Consider the following 22391-nt stretch of genomic DNA (forward strand, 5'->3'; position numbering starts at 1 on the left):
GGGTTTTGGGCTTTTCCCTTTTCATGCAAGTAATTCTAAACTTGCATTTAGTACTTTTACCAGAGGCAATGATTGAGAGACATTTCACTTCATATTGGAAATGTGATGTTATAATTCATTTACATTACTTTCTCCATTTCCTGTTCAAAGAAATGTTCATTGTAAAAGAATAAAAATATAGACTTCCGGGTGGCAAGGCTCCGTTGCCGACAGCCATTTCGGCTGTCAGCCCCGTTGTTTCCGTAGAACTGCCAAAAACAGTGACAATCAGCTGTTTTGGAGGCTCGGAAGCCCGCTCCTCGGGAGAAGAGGAGGGGGTGAGCGCCCAGGCAGGGGTAGAGCTCTCCCTGACCGCCAGAGTTCAAACACTGGTGGTTGAAGGATTGAGCCGCCCCCCCCGCAGCCTGAGTTTGCTCCGGACTTCGGGACGCCTCTGCTCCAGGGCTTTGGAGCAGAGCAGGACGCAGCAACCATCCCTGCCAGCAAGAGTGAACCTTGGATTACCTGGATGCAGGCAGAGCGATGCAGGAGAATTCTGTCAGAGCAAGTATATGAACTTTAACTCAGTAGATTTTGTGGCGACTTCTAAAAGTGAAAGTGCGCAACAGAATTGAGTGGGCAAAAATGGCTGCCAAATCATCTAAAGTTCCTAGAAGCGCGGGGGCTTCACCAGTTCAGCAATCTTCCTTACAGGCTTTAATGCCCCCCCTCGGTACCTGCACCCACACCAGCTTTGACAATAAAAGATTTGCAGGATGTTTTGCAAGAGGCTTTGAAAAAGCAGTCTCAGCAATTAACTCAGCTCATTGAGGAGAAGAATATAGAAGTGAGGGCAGACATCTTATTAGCATTTCAAGGCATGGCTGTTTGTATCGAACGTTTGGATGAAAGTGAAAGAACTTAGCCAAAATAATGTGAGATTAGATGCCAAAATGATGGATGCTGAAACTGTGATGGATAATATTGATGTTGACGTAACATTGGTGCAGTACCACGAGATGGAATTTGCTGTGAGAATTAGAGGTTTGAAAGAGGATCCTAAGGAAAATTTGAAAAAAGTGGTTTCAGAAGCCCTTGAAGGGGTTTTGGGGCGCTCAGCAGAAGATATTATGGCGGATATAGATAAAATATTTCATGTCAATTCCTGGATTGCAAGACAAAGGAAACTACCTAGAGACGTGGTGGTTTATTTTACAAAGAGAGCAATTAGAAATGAGGTTATTCAAGCCTTTTATAACAGCAAATTTGCAATTGCAGAGCAAGAAGTTTTAATTTTAAAAGAGATCCCTCCAAGAATTTTAAGAAGAAGGAAAGAATTTGCTTTTTTGGCAGAAGAATTAAGAAGACGGGACATCCAGTTCAGATGGGAGATCCCAGTAGGTATGGTGGTGATGTATGCGGGCACGAGATATCATCTTCTCACAGTTTTACAGGCACGTGATTTCTATGCCAATATTTTAAAAGCAGGCCCCATACCACTTCTGGAATCTAAAAGGAAGAATGGGGAAGGACAGCATCAACCACAAAGTGAGAGTTTGCAAGGTGCTGAAGGAGCTACGCAGTTGAAAGATGGAGAATTCCAGAAAGTTGCTGGAGTGGATCAGATTTCAGTATCAACGGAGGAGGTCAGAGACCAAAGAATGACACGCGCTGCAGCCAGATGAATGAGACAAGAGCAAGATCAGCAGAGAGCTACGATGGAATCGCAAAAACTTACTTACAGTGAAGCAGTGGGAGGAGCGAGGCCAAAGAGAGTGCAGGTGATTTTGGAAGAGGTGCTCCAAAAGCTTCAGGTCGCAAAAGATGGCGACAAAGCTTCTAACCTGGAATGTTAATGGTTTGAATTCACCACATAAGAGAAAGAAAGTATTTCACAATCTATAGCAATTTAAAAACGATGTTATTTGTTTGCAGGAAACACATATTCGAGTGGCTGATCAAAAATATTTGGTAAACTCTAGGTTGGGCACACAGTTTATTGCTTCTGCGCCTGATAAGAAAATGGAGTGGTTATTTATGTCAAGAATACTTTTACAGCGAGTTTAATTGAAGCAGATAAACAAGGAAGATATGTTATAATTGAATTATTAATAGAAGGCAAGAAAACGCTTTTGGTTGGATTATATGCACCAAATCAACAGCAAGGAGACTTTTACAATTTATTACACAGCAAGATTATTCAGTGGGATTATAAATCTTGTATTTTTATGGGAGATTGGAATGGCGTTTTGGATGTACAAATGGACAAGGGAGGTCTTTTTAAAAGCACTCCAAGTCATGCCAGACTGCCTAAATCTTTTTTTGAGATAAAGGATGACTTGGAATTGAGAGATGTTTGGAGATAAAGGAATCTGCAAGAAAAAGACTTTACTTTTTTCTCCGATAGGCATCAATCTTTCTCCAGGATCGACTTTGTATTAATTACTAATGATTTTTTTCCTAGGATTAAGAAGATCAAGATTTGTCCAAGAACTATATCTGATCATAGTCCAGTATGGTTAGAGATAGAAAAAGATAATGGAGATAGACGGTCTTGGCGCTTAAATGAAAATTTGTTTAGATGCCAGGAAAATGTGGAAGAGTGTAAAAAACAGATGAAAGATTTTTTTAAAATTAATATGCATAAAGGTACTTCTATTGAGATGGTTTGGGATGCAAGTAAAGCTTATATGAGAGGTGTATTAATATATTTGAATAATAAACATAGACGTAAACTGGAATTTAAGAGGAAAGAATTAGAGGATGAAATTAAGGAAAAAGAAAAGGCTTTAATTTTGAATCCATCTGATGGGAAGATCAAAGAGGTAATTACTTTATTAAGGGGTCAGTTTGATACCTTAATGGCAGATCAAGTGGCAACTAACTTACGGTATGCTAAACATAACACTTTTTGTAATGCTAATAAACCGGGTAGATGGTTAGCTTACTTGTTAAGGAAGAAGCAAAGAGCTTGTAATATAGATAGAATAGAACATAAGGGTAAAGTAGTGTATCAGCAGAATCTTATTAAAAAGACTTTTGTTGATTTTTATTCTAAGTTGTATGTTAGAGATAAGATTAGAGATGTAGATATAGATGAATATTTGATAAAAGCCAATATTCCTGTACTTACGCAAGAACAAAAGGAAGGGATGAACCAATTGATAACTGATGAGGGAATTTTTTTAGCAATTAAACAATTAAAAGTGGGTAAAGCGCCGGGAACTGACGGTCTGACTGCTGTTTACTATAAAAATTTACAGTTAGAAATGGTGGAACCTTTAAGGGAATTGTTTAAGACAATTCAATTGGGAGGAGGGGTGCCTCCATCGTGGAAAACTGCTTTTATTTCGTTGTTCCTGAAGGAAGACCAGGATGCCACCCAAGCTAAAAACTACAGACCAATATCGCTTTTAAATACTGATTATAAGATATTTGCAAAAATCTTAGCTAACAGATTAATGAAGGTTATACAACAAGTGATTCATAGTGATCAAACTGGATTTATAAGTGGTAGACAAATGAAGAATAACGTGAGACATATTGTAGATCTATTGGAATTTTTAGAAAGAAATAATCAGATCCCCGCAGCGCTGATCTTTTTGGATGCTGAAAAAGCCTTTGATCAATTGGATTGGCAATTTTTGATGAAAGTATTAGAGAAAATGGAATTTGGGGAAAATTTTTTACAACCTATTAGGGCAATATATCAAAAGCAAACAGCCCGTATAATAGTAAATAACAGTTTGACAGAACCATGTAATATTGAAAAGGGTACAAGACAGGGGTGTCCGCTGTCACCTTTATTATTTGTTTTAACATTGGAAATATTACTGATTAAAATACGAGATTCGAACAAAATCAGGGGAATTCAAATAAGAGATCAGGATTATAGACTGAGGGCGTTTGTGGACGACCTGGTTATTACAGTAACTCAGCCGGATTATTCAGTTGTAGAATTGATGGAGATAATAATGCAATATGGGAAAGTTTCTGGATTTAAGATAAACATACAAAAAACTAAAATATTGTCTAAGAATATGACTGTATTACAAAAGGCTGTTTTAGAAGAGCTAACGGGATTTGAAGTAGTTAAAAAGATTAAATATTTGGGGATATATTTGTCAGCCTCAAATGTGAAGCTATATAAAAATAATTATGAAATGTTATGGAGAAAAATACAAAAAGAATTAGATAGTTGGGAAAAATTACAATTATCTTTATTGGGAAGAATTGCAGCAGTGAAAATGAATGTTTTGCCAAAATTTTTATTTTTATTTCAAATGATACCTATACTTAAAAAGGATTTAAATTTGGAGGAATGGCAAAAAGGAATTAATAAATTTATTTGGGCAGGGAAAAAGCCACGAGTTAAATTTAAGATAATGCAAGATACGCGTGAAAGAGGCGGTCTTAAAATGCCTAATTTTAAATTATATTATGAGGCTGCTGCTCTGTCATCGATAAATGACTGGTTTAACTTAACACAAGGGAGATTATTAAATCTTGAGGGTCATGATTTGTTATTTGGTTGGCATGCATATTTACTGTATGATAAGAAGGTGGATAATGTGTTTAAGATACATATTTTAAGGTATGCTCTGTTGCGAGTTTGGAAAAAGTATAGACATAAGTTAAATTACAAGATACCAATTTGGGCAATACCTAAATATGCAATAGAAAATATAAATGTGGGATTTAAACATGATAAGACTACATATAAGGAAATCTTAAGTTTAGAAAGGAATGTATGGCAATTAAAGCCATATAATATCTTAAAAGAAGAAAAGATTTTACAAACTTGGTTTCAGTATGGGCAATTACAGGCAAGATGGAAAGAGAATCAGAAAGTTGGTTTCTCACTGATTGATGAAAATTTGGTAAAACAAATTAGAGATCAAGGTCAAGCACATATAAAAAGGATATATAATGCATTGATAGAAATTGATTCAGAAATGGAACTTGTTAAAGATTGTATGATAAAGTGGGCCCAGAACTTTCAAGAAGTTATAACAATGGACACTTGGGAAAAGATTTGGGTTAGCAATGTAAAATTTACACAGGCCCAAAACTTAAGAGAGAATTTTTATAAAATGTTTTATAGGTGGCATTTAGATCCTAAAAAATTAGCAAGTATGTATCCGAACTGCCAGCCCAAATGTTGGAGGTGTGGTTGTGAGGATGCAACATATTTTCATATATGGTGGACTTGTAAAAAGGTTAAAGCTTTTTGGATTAAAATTTGGTGGAATATGCAAAAGATATTTAAGAAAAGGATAAAGTTTTCTCCGCAGTTGTTTTTATTGGGTATTATTACAGATACTACTGCTATAGATATTAAGTTGATGTTGAATTTAATTACGGCAGTGAGACTTTTAGTAGCACAATATTGGAAGAAGGAAGAACTGCCGACTATAGAAGAGTGGACTTTGAAAGTTTCTAACTTGGCGGAAATGGCAAAGATTTCAGCATATTTGAAAGATCAGTCGCAACAGAGATACATTGTGGAATGGAGAAGATGGATTGAATATATTCAGAATAAATATGGGACTAAAGAGTATCATTTAGCATTTGAATAAGTAGCGGATTTTTTATGACGTATAATTAGTTAATAGTTATTTTATTAATATTTTGATTATGGAGAGTTAAAGTGTGATAGAATTTAATGTTTTATTATTGTTGTTAGTATATTTTAGATTATGCTTGTTTGTATTATTATACCCTGTATTCAGCTCTGGGAAGTCAGGGAGGGGGGAGGGTAGGGTAGGGGGGGTTGGGGAAGGGGGAGGTGGAGGAGGGGGGGGTTTGTATTTAAAATTGTATTGTAAAACTTTTCAATAAAAAAAAGAATAAAAATATAACATTCCACAGGATAAAAAAATATTTCTGTCAGATCTAAGTCCAGTGGTAAGTTTTGCCTCTGAACTAAAACATAGGAAACCTATTGTTCCACAAAAGGACTGAAAATATTAAGTTTTTCTGTTCACACTGGCAACCTTTCCTGCAATTTTTCAAGCTCACAATAACAACCTAGACTCATAGATCTAAATCTGTTTCTGGATGGCTCTAAACTTTGCAATCTAGATAACATGTAGGTAATGCTATTCCTGCTTTTTTATCACTGGGAGTGAGAAGATAGAGGCTGCCACAAAGAAGAGGGAGTCAAGCTATTCTCCAAAGCGCCTGAAGGCAGGACAAGAAGCAATGGATGGAAACTAATCAAGGAGAGAAGCAACCTAGAACTAAGGAGAAACTTCCTGACAGTTAGAACAATTAACCAGTGGAACAACTTACCTCCAGAGGTTGTGGGTGCTCCAACACAGGAACTTTTTAAGAAGAGATTGGACAACCATTTGTCTGAAATGGTATAGGGCAGGGATGTCTATCTTGCACCATCACGTGATGTGTTGTGACTTTTTTTCCATTGCCGGCAATGGGGTGGGCACGGTTTCAGCATGACGAATCTGGCCCGCGGGCCAGCAGTTTTACACCCCTGGTATAGGGTTTCCTGCCTAAGCAGGGGTTGGACTAGAAAACTTCAAAGGTCCCTTCCAATTCTGTTATTCTGTTATATATTGGAATAATAGAATAATGGAAAAATATCATTCTCCCCAAATCACACATTTTTTGTTGCAGCTCCTGAGAACTGTGAAAGGAAACTGTTAGTTCGATCCTAAGTTGCTACAGCAATAACTTCACTTGTCTTGGCTGGTAAAGACCTAAAGAAAAATCACAAGATATCCTTATTTATAGCATCTATATTTTTCTAGTTATGTAACATGAGTGTTTTCATTGAAGTCAGATGAATACTGAGCAAAGCTGTGGACTATTGTTTCAACCCTACATCTTGCCATTCAGTTGACAACCTGGATCAGTTTGACTTCCATTGCTGCCTGCTGAGTAAATGTACTCCGAGTGACAAATCATAACACTTTCCCATGACTTAATACAAAATGTAGCTGTGTGGCTCTACACAGATTACAGAACACCGTAGTTCACACCTCCACACTGAAAGTGAATTGGGAAGAATAAATTGGCATTGTGTGGGTTGCTGATCTTTTTTTATATACAATAAGTCCTTATGGGGGAAAAATTCATGCCAGTGAAGTACAGCAATTAGTTTACTCTTAAATAGCCCACAGGATCTTTGTAATCTTTGTAGGCAAATATAATAATATGTTTTTAAAATGTTAATATTTGTGAACTTGCCTAAGTTTGTTCACTTGGGCCAAGATTTCTCATTAGTCCTTTGTACAAAAAAGACCAACTATTTTTCAATCATATGGAAAGTGTTCCATAACCTAGGCTGTATCTTTTTATAACTAGTTCTCATGACCACTGATCAGATGCTTTTTGTGTCATGAAATGTTACTATTAGAAAGCTGGCTGTAGGACTTGCCCTAATGCTGGACAAAACAGGGGCTCAGATTAATAAGCTGAAATGTCTCCTAGTCAGTGGTGGGATTCAAATATGTGAACAACCAGTTCTCTGTTTGGATGCTGCTTCCGGAAGTGCATTCTGGGCCTGGGAAACAAAAAATTAGCTACCGGTTCTGCCGACGTGGTGAGAACCAGCTGAATCCCACCACTGCTCCTAGCCATTTCTTAAGATTCTCCCGAGCCATGTATCTCTTGCAGAGGATTGAAATGTGTGGAACTGCTGCTCTTTGGCTAGAAAAGAAACTTGCAATTAAATCACCATGGATAAAATAGAGTGTTTTTGTCTCAGGTAGCAAAGAGTCTGACCCCTGCATCTAAGTGTGATTACAACAGTCATTTGCATCACTGGATCTTTTGTTTGGGGCCTGGTAAACTCCATGCTACTTTTTGGGTAAACTGAATTTGGAAACCACGTGGGAAGAATTAAGAAGGTCTGGTTTGTTTTCTGAGAATAATACATGCAAAGGATATAATATTATTGTCATTTTCATTGAACTCTTGAATGCTGGAGAAGCATGAGAGACCAGCCATTAGGTGGTAACTGTAGTGATGACAATATTGAAAGGTAGAGGTTGGACTTTGGTAATTTTGAATTGAACATGCAAGCTATTAGAAGTTATTATTCAGTATTATTCTATTTGGTATATGTTTGTATTTAAGGGCATTACAAATTACAAAAAATATTATCATTCTCTTCTGTGATAGTTATCCACAAATACAAGCCACTTAAATGTTTATCACTAAACATTTGATAAAGAAAAGAAAAGCATGTTGAACACAGTTATTACTATCTCTTCCAGGAAAATGATATTTGGTATTCAGAATTATAAAAATTGAATATTCATTTTGAGAATAATAGAAAGAATTTCAGTCCTAGTTATATTTGATTTTGAAGGTTTTCTGTACTAATTGCACAGAGTCATTTGGTACACAGTATAGTGATCTTACATATACTCTTCTTGGTATTTTAGAAACTATAGAAGCTGAGGCTTCTTCTGAAGCCATCATTATATTCTAATTGTAGTTCTTCTTCTTCTTCTTCTTCTTCTTCTTCTTCTTCTTCTTCTTCTTCTTCTTCTTCTTCTTCTTCTTCTTCTTCTTCTTCTTCTTTCTCTTCTTCTTCTTCTTTCTCTTCTTCTCCTCCTCCTCCTCCTCCTCCTCCTCCTCCTCCTCCTCCTCCTCCTCCTCCATGTTGATACATGGCAACTGCCTGAACTACTGATGTTCCTGCAGTTTTCTTAGCAAGATTTTCAGATATGGTTTGCCATTGCCTATTTCCTAGGGCTGAGAGAGAATGATTCATCCAAGATCACCCATTGGGTTTCATTCCTAAGGTCTCTAAAAATCAGTATTCCAATCTTTGGCTTAATTCCTTAATCGCCTATTTTTTTCAGGTTATAGATCACAATCAATAATGTTTCAGTTTCTGTTTGATGAAGGGTTCTCCTTTCAATCCTTTTATATTCCTATCTGTTTAATTCAAATGAACTGACCACACGTATTGTGTTATAGTGATGGAGGTGATTTCAGACCGAGATTTGGACTTGAAACAGTTGTAGCTACATCTAGATAAGAAAAGAACTAAAGCATACAACTAGAAAAGCGAGGAGCAGAATCTGATATTGACAGGCCAAGCAGAATGTCATGCTTTTATTTGATCTTTTTTTATTAGCTTCGGTTTTATACTACCTGACAATTTCAAAGGCTGACAAGGCAGATTCCTCTTCTTTCTGTGCCTGAGGGTGATATTATTCTGAAGTATTTTGTCATATTGTTTTTGTATCCCTTTGGATGTTTTGCCAAGAACATGGTTCAGAGCATGCACAAAGAAAAAAGCCATGTTGGAAGTGTATGACTTTGATACTTGTGTTCTCTTGTGGACATGAGGCTAAGTCACAATTTAATGCTATGTCTAGATCCATCACACACCTCGGTATTTTGTATTTTAAGAAGTATGTGCAGATATCTTTTGTTACTTTCTTGCATACTGTACTCTTAGTAGACTAAGTAAAAAGTCCTTGCCACCTCTATAGCATAAGGGAATAGTTATTCATACAGAGGCCAACTCATTTCTAAAACACTGTCAGCTTGGCATTCTGTTGTGAATTGGATATGTATAGATTCTAATGCTTTGAGATTCTGGGTACTACACTGTAACTCTCTTGATTGGTCAGCTTGTTCTGTCCTTAAATGCTTTGCAGCTGAATGCATATAAAATAACAGAGATGATCCTATAAGGGATTAATTTGTCACGTTTCAAATATTTGTGTCCTGCTAGGATGAAATAGTCAATTGCTTCTTGAGTACAAAGTGAAAATGAGGGTGTAAGACCTCATCCATTTTGCCCTGAAAGTGTTTAAAGCAATACCCTTGAAAGTGATATCACTAACTGAATTTTATTGGCCCTGTAATTCCATCAGGTTTTCACAATAATATTGCTCAATAACTGGTTAAAGGAATCTATAAAATATTGCAACGTCTCAATCCTTGCTTATTTCTCAGTTCTTTCTTGGTAAGCTTCTGGTTTCACAAAAACAGCATTCATAGACCATAACATTATTATGATTGGTTGCATGGCCAGTCAGATAATAATAATAATATTTACTATTATTATTATATATTAGCAAATTGTTATTAAATATTTTAAAATAAAAAAATAGTAATGAAAAGATTCCACAATGATTTCAGCAGCATGTCAGGCCATGATTGTTTATAAACACATTCTTATGAAGTTTTTCCCTTTTTTTAATGCTTCTGGAAAGTTTATGAGAAAGGTAAGGGATTTGTTTAGACGTTTTATGTTCTGAAGAGATAGTACCAGAAAACATTCTAAACTCACAGGTAGCTAAATATATACTACAACTGATACAGATCGGGCAAAGGCAGGGAATTCAGGAAAAGCAGCAAACAATTTCATGTTGTACTTGTTGTCTGTAAGTTTGGAACTGGTTTTTTTTCCCAGTATGCAAAATATTTTTAATGAAAATAAACTGCTGATTTACTGTCTGCTGCATTATGTACTGCACTCACTAGTTCTGCAGTAATTAAGAAAACACTAGTTATCTTATTCATTTGTTTAGTTCATATTCTGATTTTATTTCCCCTCTCATAGAAATCAGGATGGTACACATTGTATTTCATATATATGTATGTGTGTATGTGTATGTATGTATGCATGTGTATATACACGGGCAATGACTAGAGCTATGGCTATAACACATGGAACTGTCAGCAATCCACTTTTGACAACAGATACCCAGAGACATCTACATCCCCCAAAAATGGATGCGTGACAACTCAAAGGAATACGGCCGGCCTCAACAAACAGACCGGTGACGCGCTCCATGAGCAGAGTGCAGACACCAACAGTATAAACACAATCTCCCCACCCCAGCGTTTCCATCCTGACGACATTGGCAGTTACCCAACAAAAGTTTGTGTGTGTGTGTGTGTATGTATGTATGTGTGTGTATATATATATATATATATATATATATATATATATATATATATATATATATATATATATATATATATATATATATATATATATATATATATATATATATATATATATATATATATATATATATATATATACATACATACATACATACATATATTTATTATTTATTTATTGATGGGATTTATATCCCGCCCTATCTCCTGAAGGACTCAGGGCGGCTCACAATAAAACATATAATAAGTGCATAAATCAAGATAAAATGAAATTGAGAACATCAGTGCAATAAAAAATTAGAGAATTTAAAAATGAATTAAAAATACTAAATATAAATTAATTAAAATGCCTGTCAGTCTAGGTCAGCTTGGTGGAACAGGTGTGTTTTGAGGCCGCGGCGAAAGGATTGGAGGTTTTGGGCTATCCGAAGCTCAGGGGGGAGCTGATTCCATAGGGTTGGTGCTCCCACAGAGAAGGCCCTCCCCCTGGGAGTCGCCAGCCGACATTGCCTAGCTGACGGTACCCTGAGGAGGCCTTCTCTGTGTGAGCGTACTGGACGATGGGAATTTGTTCCCGGCAGCAGATGGTCCTGCAAGTATCCCGGACCTAAGCCATGTAGGGCTTTAAAGGTAAGTACCAGCACCTTAAATCTCACCCGGAGGGCAACTGGTAGCCAATGCAGCTCACGCAGGAGGGGTGTAATATGGGAGTATCGGGAAGCTCCCATCACAACCCGTGCAGCTGCATTCTGCACCAGCTGAAGCCTCCGGGTGGTCTTTAAGGGCAGCCCCATGTAGAGAGCATTACAGTAATCAATACGGGAGGTAACGAGTGCGTGGGTGACTGTACGTAGGGCATCTCGGTCCAAAAAGGGGCGCAATTGGTATATAAGACGAATCTGGGCAAATGCCCCCCTAGCCACGGTTCCAATGTGATCTTCAAAACTGAGTCGTGAATCTAGGAGGACGCCCAGATTGCGTGCTTTATCAATGGGAGGTAACATCTCTCCTCCTATAGTCAGAGATGGAACCTCTTGGACTAAACGAGATGACGGTATGTACAGCCACTCAGTCTTGGCCGGGTTGAGTCGAAGCCTGTTTTCTCCCATCCAAATCTGTACCGCTTCCAGACAACGGGACATCACATCGAGGGCATCACTGGGTTGGTTCGGGGTGGAGATGAATAGCTGGGTATCATCAGCATATTGATGATATTTCACCCCGAAGCTACGGATGATCTCTCCCAGCGGCTTCATATAGATGTTGAACAGGAGGGGCGAGAGCACCGAACCCTGAGGCACTCCACAATTAAGAGGCCTAGGGCTTGACCTCTGCCCTCCTGCCAACACCGTCTGCGAACGGTCCGAGAGGTAGGAGGAGAACCAACGCAGAACGGTGCCTCCCACTCCCAGCCCCTCAAGACGACGCAGTAAGATACCATGGTCGATGGTATCAAAAGCCGCTGATAGATCTAATAGGACCAGGACAGAAGAATAACCTCTATCTCGGGCCCGCCAGAGATCATTCACCAGCGCGACCAATGCCGTCTCCGTGCTGTGCCCTGGTCTGAAACCCGATTGGTACGGATCTAGATATTCAGCTTCCTCCAGGTTCAAAGGGAGCTGTCGTGCCACCACGCTCTCAACGACCTTCGCAAGGAAGCGAAGGTTGGAGACAGGACGGAAGTTGTTTAAAACAGCTGGGTCCAGTGCCGGTTTCTTGAGGAGGGGCCTTACCACCGCCTCTTTCAAGGCAGCAGGGAAGTACCCTTCACTCAGTGAGGCATTGATAACTGCTAGGAGCCAGCCTCGTGTAACCTCCCGAGAAGCATAGACTAGCCAGGAGGGACACGGGTCCAACAAACATGTGGCGGCACTTAGTTTCCCCATGATCTTGTCCACTTCATCTGGAGTCACATATATACATACATACATACATACATACATACATACATACATACATACATATATATATATATATATATATATTTATATATATATATACACACTTTGGAATAGTTCTACAAATTTGTCTCTTTGGATCACTGCCCTCAATCTGAATACTAGAGATACTCTCATTTTTTGCCATAGTGGCCTGCCGAGAGATGATCCATGGGTCATGACATCATCATGCATATAATATTGCAGTTTGAGATATTGGCTTGTTATCGATGCTTTATTTTTTCCCTCTTCGCCATATGAAGATTGATTTTATATATAATTAAAAGACAGAAAGTAATAAAATATCATTCCCATCTAGGAGTCAGTGAATATGTTATAAAGCATGCTTTTGCTTTCTTGCAATATTTCATTTGGAATGAATTCTATTACTTCATTCTTGTGTGTCTCTGTGTATGGGTATGTCATTGAGGGGAAAAAAACGTTTGGGATCAATACTTTTCCAGAACTTTAATCTCTATGTTCCACCATGTACTGGGATAAATAATGTGTAGAATCTTGTTAAATTTAAATGATGATTAATGGATCTGTAACCAATTTTCACTCTATGTTCTTTCATTTGTACTAATACAATTTTACAAAGAGGAATGGGATACACACCTCCAATTTCTCTGCCCAGTAGCTAAGAAAATTTTGATAGCTACTTCCAATGTCTGTTCGAATCTTCTGGCTTATTTTGTAATATAATTACCTTAACTCCATGCATATTTGACACTTGGCCTTGAGCCATATATACAGTTTCAAAATTGGTTATTGATCTAATTGGACATCATTTTCTGCACAAAATGATATATCTGTTGTTATTACCATCTAACTCTAAGCCTAAAGAAGTTCTCATCAGATTTCCAGGTGACCTGTTTTTCCCCCCTTCTTAAATAAATCCTTATAGTAAGCCTCCCTTACTCAACCTTTTAAATCTACAACTTTTAAAAGAATTTGATGCAAAGGGCAATATATTTGGGGGAACTGTTAGAACATGATGTTCTCTCTATCTTAAAATACTTCTCAGATAGAATGAGATAGGATTTCTGGATGCAGGTACTTTCTAGTTTTGTATGGATGGAATTTTATTTTATATAATATCATGTTTAGTTTTCCTACATACCTGACTTTTAAATTTATATTCTGTAGATATGCATTTTATAAAATGCAACTGTGTTTTTCTAAATTCACACTTTATTGAACCAGAACTAATATGCTTTAGATTAATTGGTTTATAGTGCAAAGACAATTACCCAATTTTGAGAGCAGTTTCTAAGCATTTTTTACAATAGAATTATACACATATGAGTCAAGAAATGTCACTGTGAATATACACATGTTCTGTTTCAAGAATTGGAAGTATTGTTAAAAAAGAGTGTGCTAATTTTTTTTTAACCCATGAAGAAAACAGGTAATACTGTTTTGGTTTCAATCAACTTCTGCTTCAATTATTCGACAGGCAACTCAAGGAGGTGGTCACAGAACTCTGCTGTATGGCCACGCGATTCTGCTTCGGCATTCTTTCAGTGGAATGGTAAGAGAGATGGAGCGACATAGAGAAGAAAGCGCAAAGAATAAAACTAATAAAATATTTGGTGGAGTTCACTGCCCTTTCAATGACATCTTGGGTTCTCCCCAAACTGGGATGAAAGTTCCAATTCTGCATCACAGCACATCCTTCTCCTGAGACAGAATAAATAAATCATTCATCTCAACCAGGCACTCTAGAGGGCATGGCGGCTAGCTTTGAAAGACTATGGGAGAATCCATTACTAAGGGAACAATCAGACAAGCATGAGTTGACCCAATCCAAGAGATAAATTTAAGAAGCCACCTCAGTCAGGACCCTCACTCATACATATGAAGATAACATGAATGAATGAATGAACCTTTATTTTCAAAGTACAACCATGTATACATTGAGATTGGCTGAGCCTCCCTTCGTGCCCCACCACAGCTCACAGTGACAACAAACCTTCCATGTTATTACACCATGTGAGCTAATTGCACAACACACCGGCTTCGCAAGTCAGTCATACATAAAATTATAAAATTATTTCCCATTCAAGATCCTAACAGCCCATGGATAAAAGCTGTTCTTCAGCCTGTTGGTATGGCTGGCTATACTCCTATATCTCCTACCCGATGATAGGAGGGAATTTTCCTCACTTTTCCAAGGCAGCGAGCCCTGGCGATGTCATCCAGTGCTGTCAGGGGACAGCCCACAATGTCTTGTGCTGTGCTCACCACCCTCTTTAATACTTTCCTGTCCACGGCTGTCAGACCAGCATAGCAAACCACAATACAGTATGAGAGAATGCTCTCTATAGTAGACTGGTAAAAAAGGGTCATTAGCTGTTGTTCTACCCTGTTCTTCTGCAAGACCCTGAGGAAGTGGAGTCTCTGTTGGGCCTTTCAGGTGACCTGGGTTGTATTAACTTTCCAGGTAAGATCTTCATAGAGGTAGACTCCCAGAAATTTAAAGGAGGAAGCTTTCTCCACACAGTCCTCCCCGATGTAAAGTGGGGCAGGTTCCTCTCTTTTCTTCCAGAAGTCTAGTACCGTCTCTTTCGTCTTGCTGATGTTCAAGTGCAAGTTGTTCTTGGAACACCATATGGATAGTTTTTGTACCTCTCCCCTGTATGCTGTCTCATCTCCACCTGTAATAAGACCCACTACGGTGCTATCATCTGCAAACTTAATTATTGCAGTAGATGGATCGGACGATACACAGTCGTATGTGTACAAAGAGTACAGATAGGGGCTAAGCACACAGCCCTGTGGCGAGCTGGTGCAAAGCTTCAGGGGGGTGGATAAAACAGACCTAACCCTCACTGTTTGTAACCGGTCCCTGAGAAAGTCTTTAATCCAATCACAGATGGAGGGGGAAAATTTCAAGTCAGTCAGCTTTTCAATGAGGGAGGAGAGATGCACAATCAAATTTATCAAGACTGTTGTAGTACTGTGGCTATTTTAATAAGGGGTAGTTTGAGACTCTTATTGGTACAACTTGCAGACTTTTCAATTGATATGGCCAATTTTGAGAAGTCCAGAACAGTTTTAAAGACCTCAAATTCAAAAAGGCTGAAGTGCAGCCTCATTGTAATAGTGCTCAATATATGATTGATTAATTAATTGATTAATTAAACTTGTGTGCCACCCATCTCACCACCATTGCATAGCTAATTTTATATGGCACAAACTATTGTAAATTTGTAGCTTTGATATCATTTCTCTACTGAATTCCACCATTCATATTTTTTTAAAAAAAATTAAAAGCTTTTTAAAATAAAAATGGTTTATAACTTAAATTCTTTTTGAAATCAGTCATGGCAATTAAATTGAAGCACATAAGCATTCAAATTGATATCTATTCATTTTAGTGCAAAAGAATTTGAAATATTGTCACTTATTCATGAGAACAGTGGGGTCATATTTTTCAATTCAGATCCAAGCTTCATTGAGATACACGTACAGAAAATTATTTGAAGGGTCTTACTAACTTTAAAATGTTTTTCAGTATTTGACATGTTTAACAACATCAAGATCTCAGACAGATAAACTTGCATTTGATGTGGGCCTACAGGAAAATGCAATAGGTACGTATGCAATTTTATATCAAAATATCACCTTAGGTTAGAAGGCCTAAAATATCTGTAATTTGTTTGTAAAATCTAGTTTATCAGTCATGCAAGGTTGACATAATTTTAACGGTTGATGTAGCTTTTAGTTTTGGCTGCCTGCCTAGAACTACCAAAAGCAGAATAATTATTCAGTCCTTGGCAAATTACAATATATGATTAGTATCCTGTTACGCATTCATGCAATATTCATGTACCTATGCAGAGAGACTATGCTTTCTAATTGTATTATACAAAATAATTCTGAAACAAATATATGAATTGCAGTTAGGGAAACAAACTACAGTTAGGTGAGCATTAGTACTGCTAATTCTTGTTCTTATCTATGGAGGAAAAAATCATTACTCATTGCTACATGCAGAGAAAGCCTTAATGAAAACAAAAGCCTATTGAGCTTAAAAGTGTAATTATCTATGTTTAAATATGTGCCACATTCGGTCATATATACTGGGTTCGGACCCAAAGGCAATTGTGGCAGGCTATATATTGACTTTGGCAGTATGCATACATGAATTTTAGTAGGCTCTTTGAGGAGCCCTAAGCAGAACATCCATATGATAGGAATCCTGTAGAGAATTTACTTCCAACCATCTGTGGAGAACTTTCACCTTCTGAATACAGTTACTCATTCACTATCTCACTGTCTGATTTACTCATTGCAGTTTTTAAATAGAAGAGTCTAAGAATTTAATGGATATGTTTTTATATTTTTAAATATCCTAAACTTGCTTGAAGTGGTCTGAGACCTTTTTCACTCACATGTAACACGGACACTTCTGCTAACTATAGGTGAAACATGTTGGTGGACCATACACCCTGCTTCTAAACAAAGGTCAGAAGGAGAAAAAGTACGGATTGGAGATGATCTTATTCTAGTTAGCGTGTCCTCAGAAAGATACCTGGTAAGCATCTAGAACTATTCATATTAACTTTAATGTGACTGATTGATGCCTTTGTTGAGTTTTAGCCTTATTTTTTCCTAGTTAGAAACATATCTATAGGTAGTCCTTACAACAGTTCATTTAGAGTCTGTTCAAAGTTACAATGGCACTGAAAAATGTGACTTAGGACCATTTTTCACAATTACAGTCTCTGCAGCATCCCCATGATTATGTGATCAAAATTCAGATGCTTGGCAACTGGTTCATATTTATGACCGTTGTTCTGTCCCAAGGTCACATGATCACCTTTTGCAACCTTCTGACAAGCAAAGTCAAGAGGGAAGTCAGTCACTTAACAACCGAGTTACTAACTTATCAACTGTAGGGATTCACTTAACAACTGTGGCAAGAAAGTTCATAAAAATGGGGCAAAACTCACTTAAGAAATGTCTCACTTAACAATAGAATTTTTGGGCTCAACTATCATAAGTAGAGGACTACTTGTATTTCCTCTGCATGCCTTTTCATAGAATTATGATCAAAACATCTTTCAATAAATCTGAGTTTGGGGGAAAAAAACCCTTCCTTTTTGATGCTGTACTATGGTTTAAGAAGAGCCAGGGGGGGAAAGATAAGTCTGAGAGGCTCAAAATGGGATTGTGAAACTTTTGTTTCTGTTGAAATAAATTGATGAAATAAATTATTAATTCACTTTTAATGAAATACTCCCATAATGAAACAGGACAGATCAAAAATAAGGATGAAGAAAATCAAATAAAAGATTCCTGAAAATGGTAAACTGGGTTCTTTTTAAATGTAACATAAGCTTTAATTTAAAAAAAAACAAGGAAGTAGAATGCTACCTATACATCGATTTACCAAATATTGGGATTATTTTTCCCCCTAAATCTTATAAACCCCAAGACATAAAAGTTAAAGGCTGTGTTTTTTATACTTCCTTTGCAATAACAATAATAGTTTTTTGGGTTTTCACTTTTTCTCTTTGCAGCATCTTTCTGTGGCATATGGAAACATACAGGTAGATGCTTCCTTTATGCAAACACTCTGGAATGTGCACCCTACTTGTTCAGGAAGCAACATTGAAGAAGGTTTGTTCAGTATGATGGTTATGCTACTAGTTGAAATTACTAATTATTTTGCAAGTGTGCATTGTAATTTCTACAGCTAAAAATATACTATAGTTGCTCTTCAAGTTTTAATACCTTTGGGTATTGTATGGTTTCCAATGACAAACCTTTTCTAGCATAATCCTTGGAGCCTAGGATTATATTTAGAATCTTGAATCCTGAATTAAAGCAAAGAAGTCTGTGCGTAGATTATTCTGCTTTTACTTACAATGTGAAGATATAATGTAGAACTTCCTGACTGGCTAATAGGGAAACAGTAAAACCATGAGTTGAAAAAGGATTTATAGTTTGCTACAAATGAGCTGATAGCAAGTATTCCTCCCAGCTTTATTTTGACATAGAGACTACTACGTACAGTATGTGCTATAGAACTATTTATTTTTCACTGAAAACAGGTGTCATTTACCCTTACTGACTTCAGCAAACAACCTATGTGATTATCTGTGTAGATTCCTGATGTCATCACATTGTGTATATTCCCTAATGAATTTAGAGATCCTTTGATTATATCTTAATTTTCAATTTTTATTCCTTCTAACGAGAACTATTTTATAAGAGAAAGGCAGATATAGCAATAGCAATAGCACTTAGACTTATATATCGCTTCACAGTGCTTTGATGCTTTCTCTAAGCAGTTTACAGATATAGAAAACAGATCTTTTTATTTCCCTATCACAGGACAATATGTGCAATAACTTCTGGTAATGCTATTACATTTTGGATCAAACTGGTATATAAAACTTCCTTCCTTCCTTCCTTCCTTCCTTCCTTCCTTCCTTCCTTCCTTCCTTCCTTCCTTCCTTCCTTCCTTCCTTCCTTCCTTCCTTCCTTCCTTCCTTATCTTGGAAGATAAAATTCCAGAGTATTCCTTTGAAAAGTCAATAGACACACATACATACCTGAGATGTGTATTTTACCCCATTTAGTAAGTGATTGGTAGAAAGGTGAATGGATGATATGCAATATTTTGCATTTTGCATGTCAACATTCAACATTTAAATAACGTATTTGAAATCAATGAATGGAAACCTGGGGTTGACTAAAAGGGGAAGGAAAGACTGGTAAGTCTCATAGATCATTGCCAACAACAGAACTTTAATAATATCATAATTATGAACAATGAAAATATTTAACAAGTTGCTACATACCCCAGTTAGACTGGCTGTTTATAGAATAATGCACCAATATGTTTTTAGCATACAGTTTTGCCAGGAGTAATGCCTGACATATTTATAAAAATGCTTAAGGACAGTTTGCATTTGGAGTACTTATATGATGGCTTGGAGGAAAAAAATGAGCATTTTTATCAAGTCTTGGAACACTTCACTGCAATTGGGGATTTCCAGAAAGAGCCAGAAAGAAAAAGAGAAATCAGGAGATGTTGTGAAAACTGCTGTAGATTGGAAAAAGTGTTCTTTTTAAGACCATTCATTTAAAGGATAACAAGCTTATTAGTGCCAAAACCCTTATTGTTTGGCCATCAATTGCATTTGGTATTGCAATTGTATTTTTTGCATGATGTACTTTTTCTGTACATAGAAAGCTAAAAACTTTTAGCAAAAAAAGATGGGGGGGGTGGAGGGAGAGAGGAAAGAGGAAAAAAAGAAAAGAAAAAAAGGAGATAGGGAGATGTGACAACCACTGTATGCATTCTTTTTGTAAATGGCTAAAAATAGTGCCAAAGAAATTAGATCCTTTGAAAATGTTTTTTTTTCTTCAAATGGAAAGCACCTGCTCTTTTTTTTGTCTCAGTGTGAGTGAAATGTGAAAGCTTTTGCTTCAGAAAGGTTTGCAAAATGTCACCTTTCAACTTGATTCTGATGCTTTCATCATACCCAGCAACCCATTTCCTCTGCTACTGCTGCTTCTTTTGGCTTCTTTTGTGTTGAAGTCAAACCCTATTCTGAAAAATTCATAGGTGCTTTAAGTGGTCATTCAGGTTTTTCCCCACGTAGAATTGAAGGTATAAGAGCAACGTTTCGACGAAATCTCATCTGTCAAGCTGAAGCCACCAGCCTGAGGATGACGGATGAGATTTCGTCGAAACGTTGCTCTTATACCTTCAATTCTACGTGGGGAAAAACCCGAATGACCAAAGATCTACAGATAGATAGATAGATAGATAGATAGACAGACAGACAGATAGATAGATAGATATATTGCTAATCCTTATATGGCTTTTAAGTGACGCGGTGGCTCAGTGGGTTAGGACGCTAAGCTTGTCGATCAGAAGGTCGGCAGTTTGGCGGGTCAAATTCCGAGTGCCGCGTAACAGAGTGAGCGCCTGTTACTCGTCCCAGCTTCTGCCAACCTAGCAGTTTGAAAGCACGTAAAAATGCAAGTAGAAAAATAGGGACCACCACGGTGGGAAGGTAACAGCGTTCTGTGCGCCTTTTTTAAATAAAATCCCATTTATATCCTGCCCTTCTCCAAAGACTCAGGGCGGCTTACAATCTAAGAAGCACAAATCAATGTGCTTAACAATGTACTTAGCCTTTGGCGTCTAGTCATGCCGGCCACATGACCATGGAGATGTCCTCGGACAAGCGCTGGCTCTTTGGCTTTGAAACAGAGATGAGCAAAGGCCCCTAGAGTTGGAAACGACTAGCACACATGTGCGGGGAAACCTTTACCTTTACCTTTATATGGCTTTTGTTCTGAACAGGCTTTCCCAGTGCAGAACTCTGTTGGATCCAACGTGATTCCATGAACATTTTATCTGTTTAGGGGAACTTGCTTGAAACAGTCTTAAAATCTCTGGAAAGCCACACAGTCTAAAAGTTCATAATCCATTGGTGGTTAATTTTAATGATGGTCTTGAATTTCTAATTATTTTAGCATCTTGTGTTGACAGCATTATATTCAGATCTGCATCTTATGTAACATTTGTTTCCAATACATATTAATGGGATTGTTGTTCAGCAAGTAAGTTTAAGGCAATTCACACAGAGATACTGATGAATCATTTTCCTCTTGTTTGCAACAAGACAATGCCTTCATTTATCCTGGCCTCTCAGTGTTTAATGGGTTGGAAATTTATGTTCCATTGAAATGTAAATTTATAGAAAAGCCAAGCTTTTTACCTTTCCCTGTTCACCTGTTACCATATGCAGTATTGATTTTATACAAAGGATTAATTTGATGGAATAGAAATAGTGTCACAAACTACTACTTGATAAGATAGAAAAATGTGGGTTAGACAGCATCACCACCAGATGGATTTGTAGCTGGCTGACTGGCCGTACTCAGCATGTGGTCCTCAATGGAACTGCATCTAAATGGAGGGAAGTGTGTAGTGGGGTGCCCTGGGGCTCTGTTCTGGACCCAGTGCTCTTCAACATCTTCATCAATGATTTGGACAAGGGGATAGATGGGGAACTCATCAAATTTGCAGATGACACCAAGCTGTCAGGAATAGCCAACACTCCAGAAGACAGGCTTAAGATACAGGAGGATCTGGACAGACTCGAACACTGGGCGCTATCTAACAAAGTGAAATTCAATGGTGAAAAAAGTAAGGTTCTACATTTAGGCAAGAAAAACCAAATGTACAGGTATAGTATAGGGGGTACCTTACTCAATAGAAGTAACTGTGAGAGCGATCTCGGAGTCCTAGTGGACAATCACTTAAATATGAACCAGCAGTGTGCTGCAACTGCCAAATAAGCCAACACAGTGCTAGGCTGCATTAACAGAGGGATAGAATCAAGATCATGTGAAGTATTAATACCACTTTACAATGGCTTGGTAAGGCCACATTTGGAATACTGCATCCAGTTTTGGTCACCACGATGTAAAAAAGTTGTTGAGACTCTGGAAAGAGTACAGAGAAGAGCAACAAAGATGATTAGAGGTCTGGAGGCTAAAACATATAGGGAACGGTTGCTGGAATTGTGTATGTGT

At 37.5% G+C, this 22391-nt stretch overlaps 1 protein-coding gene across 1 annotated transcript in view; it reads left to right on the plus strand.

Moving 5' to 3' along the window:
* Positions 1–22391, plus strand: part of RYR3 (ryanodine receptor 3) — a gene marked incomplete at both ends in the record, with an annotated part of 301173 nt that overhangs the window by 86171 nt on the left and 192611 nt on the right. Inside the window, 4 exon segments of the mRNA XM_081324758.1 lie at positions 14278–14352; positions 16339–16417; positions 17249–17361; positions 18350–18449. Coding sequence (XP_081180884.1) covers positions 14278–14352; positions 16339–16417; positions 17249–17361; positions 18350–18449 — 367 coding nt within the window.

This window comes from Vipera berus (genome assembly GCF_964194415.1).
Source record: "Vipera berus genome assembly, chromosome: 1".
NCBI lineage: Eukaryota > Metazoa > Chordata > Lepidosauria > Squamata > Viperidae > Vipera > Vipera berus.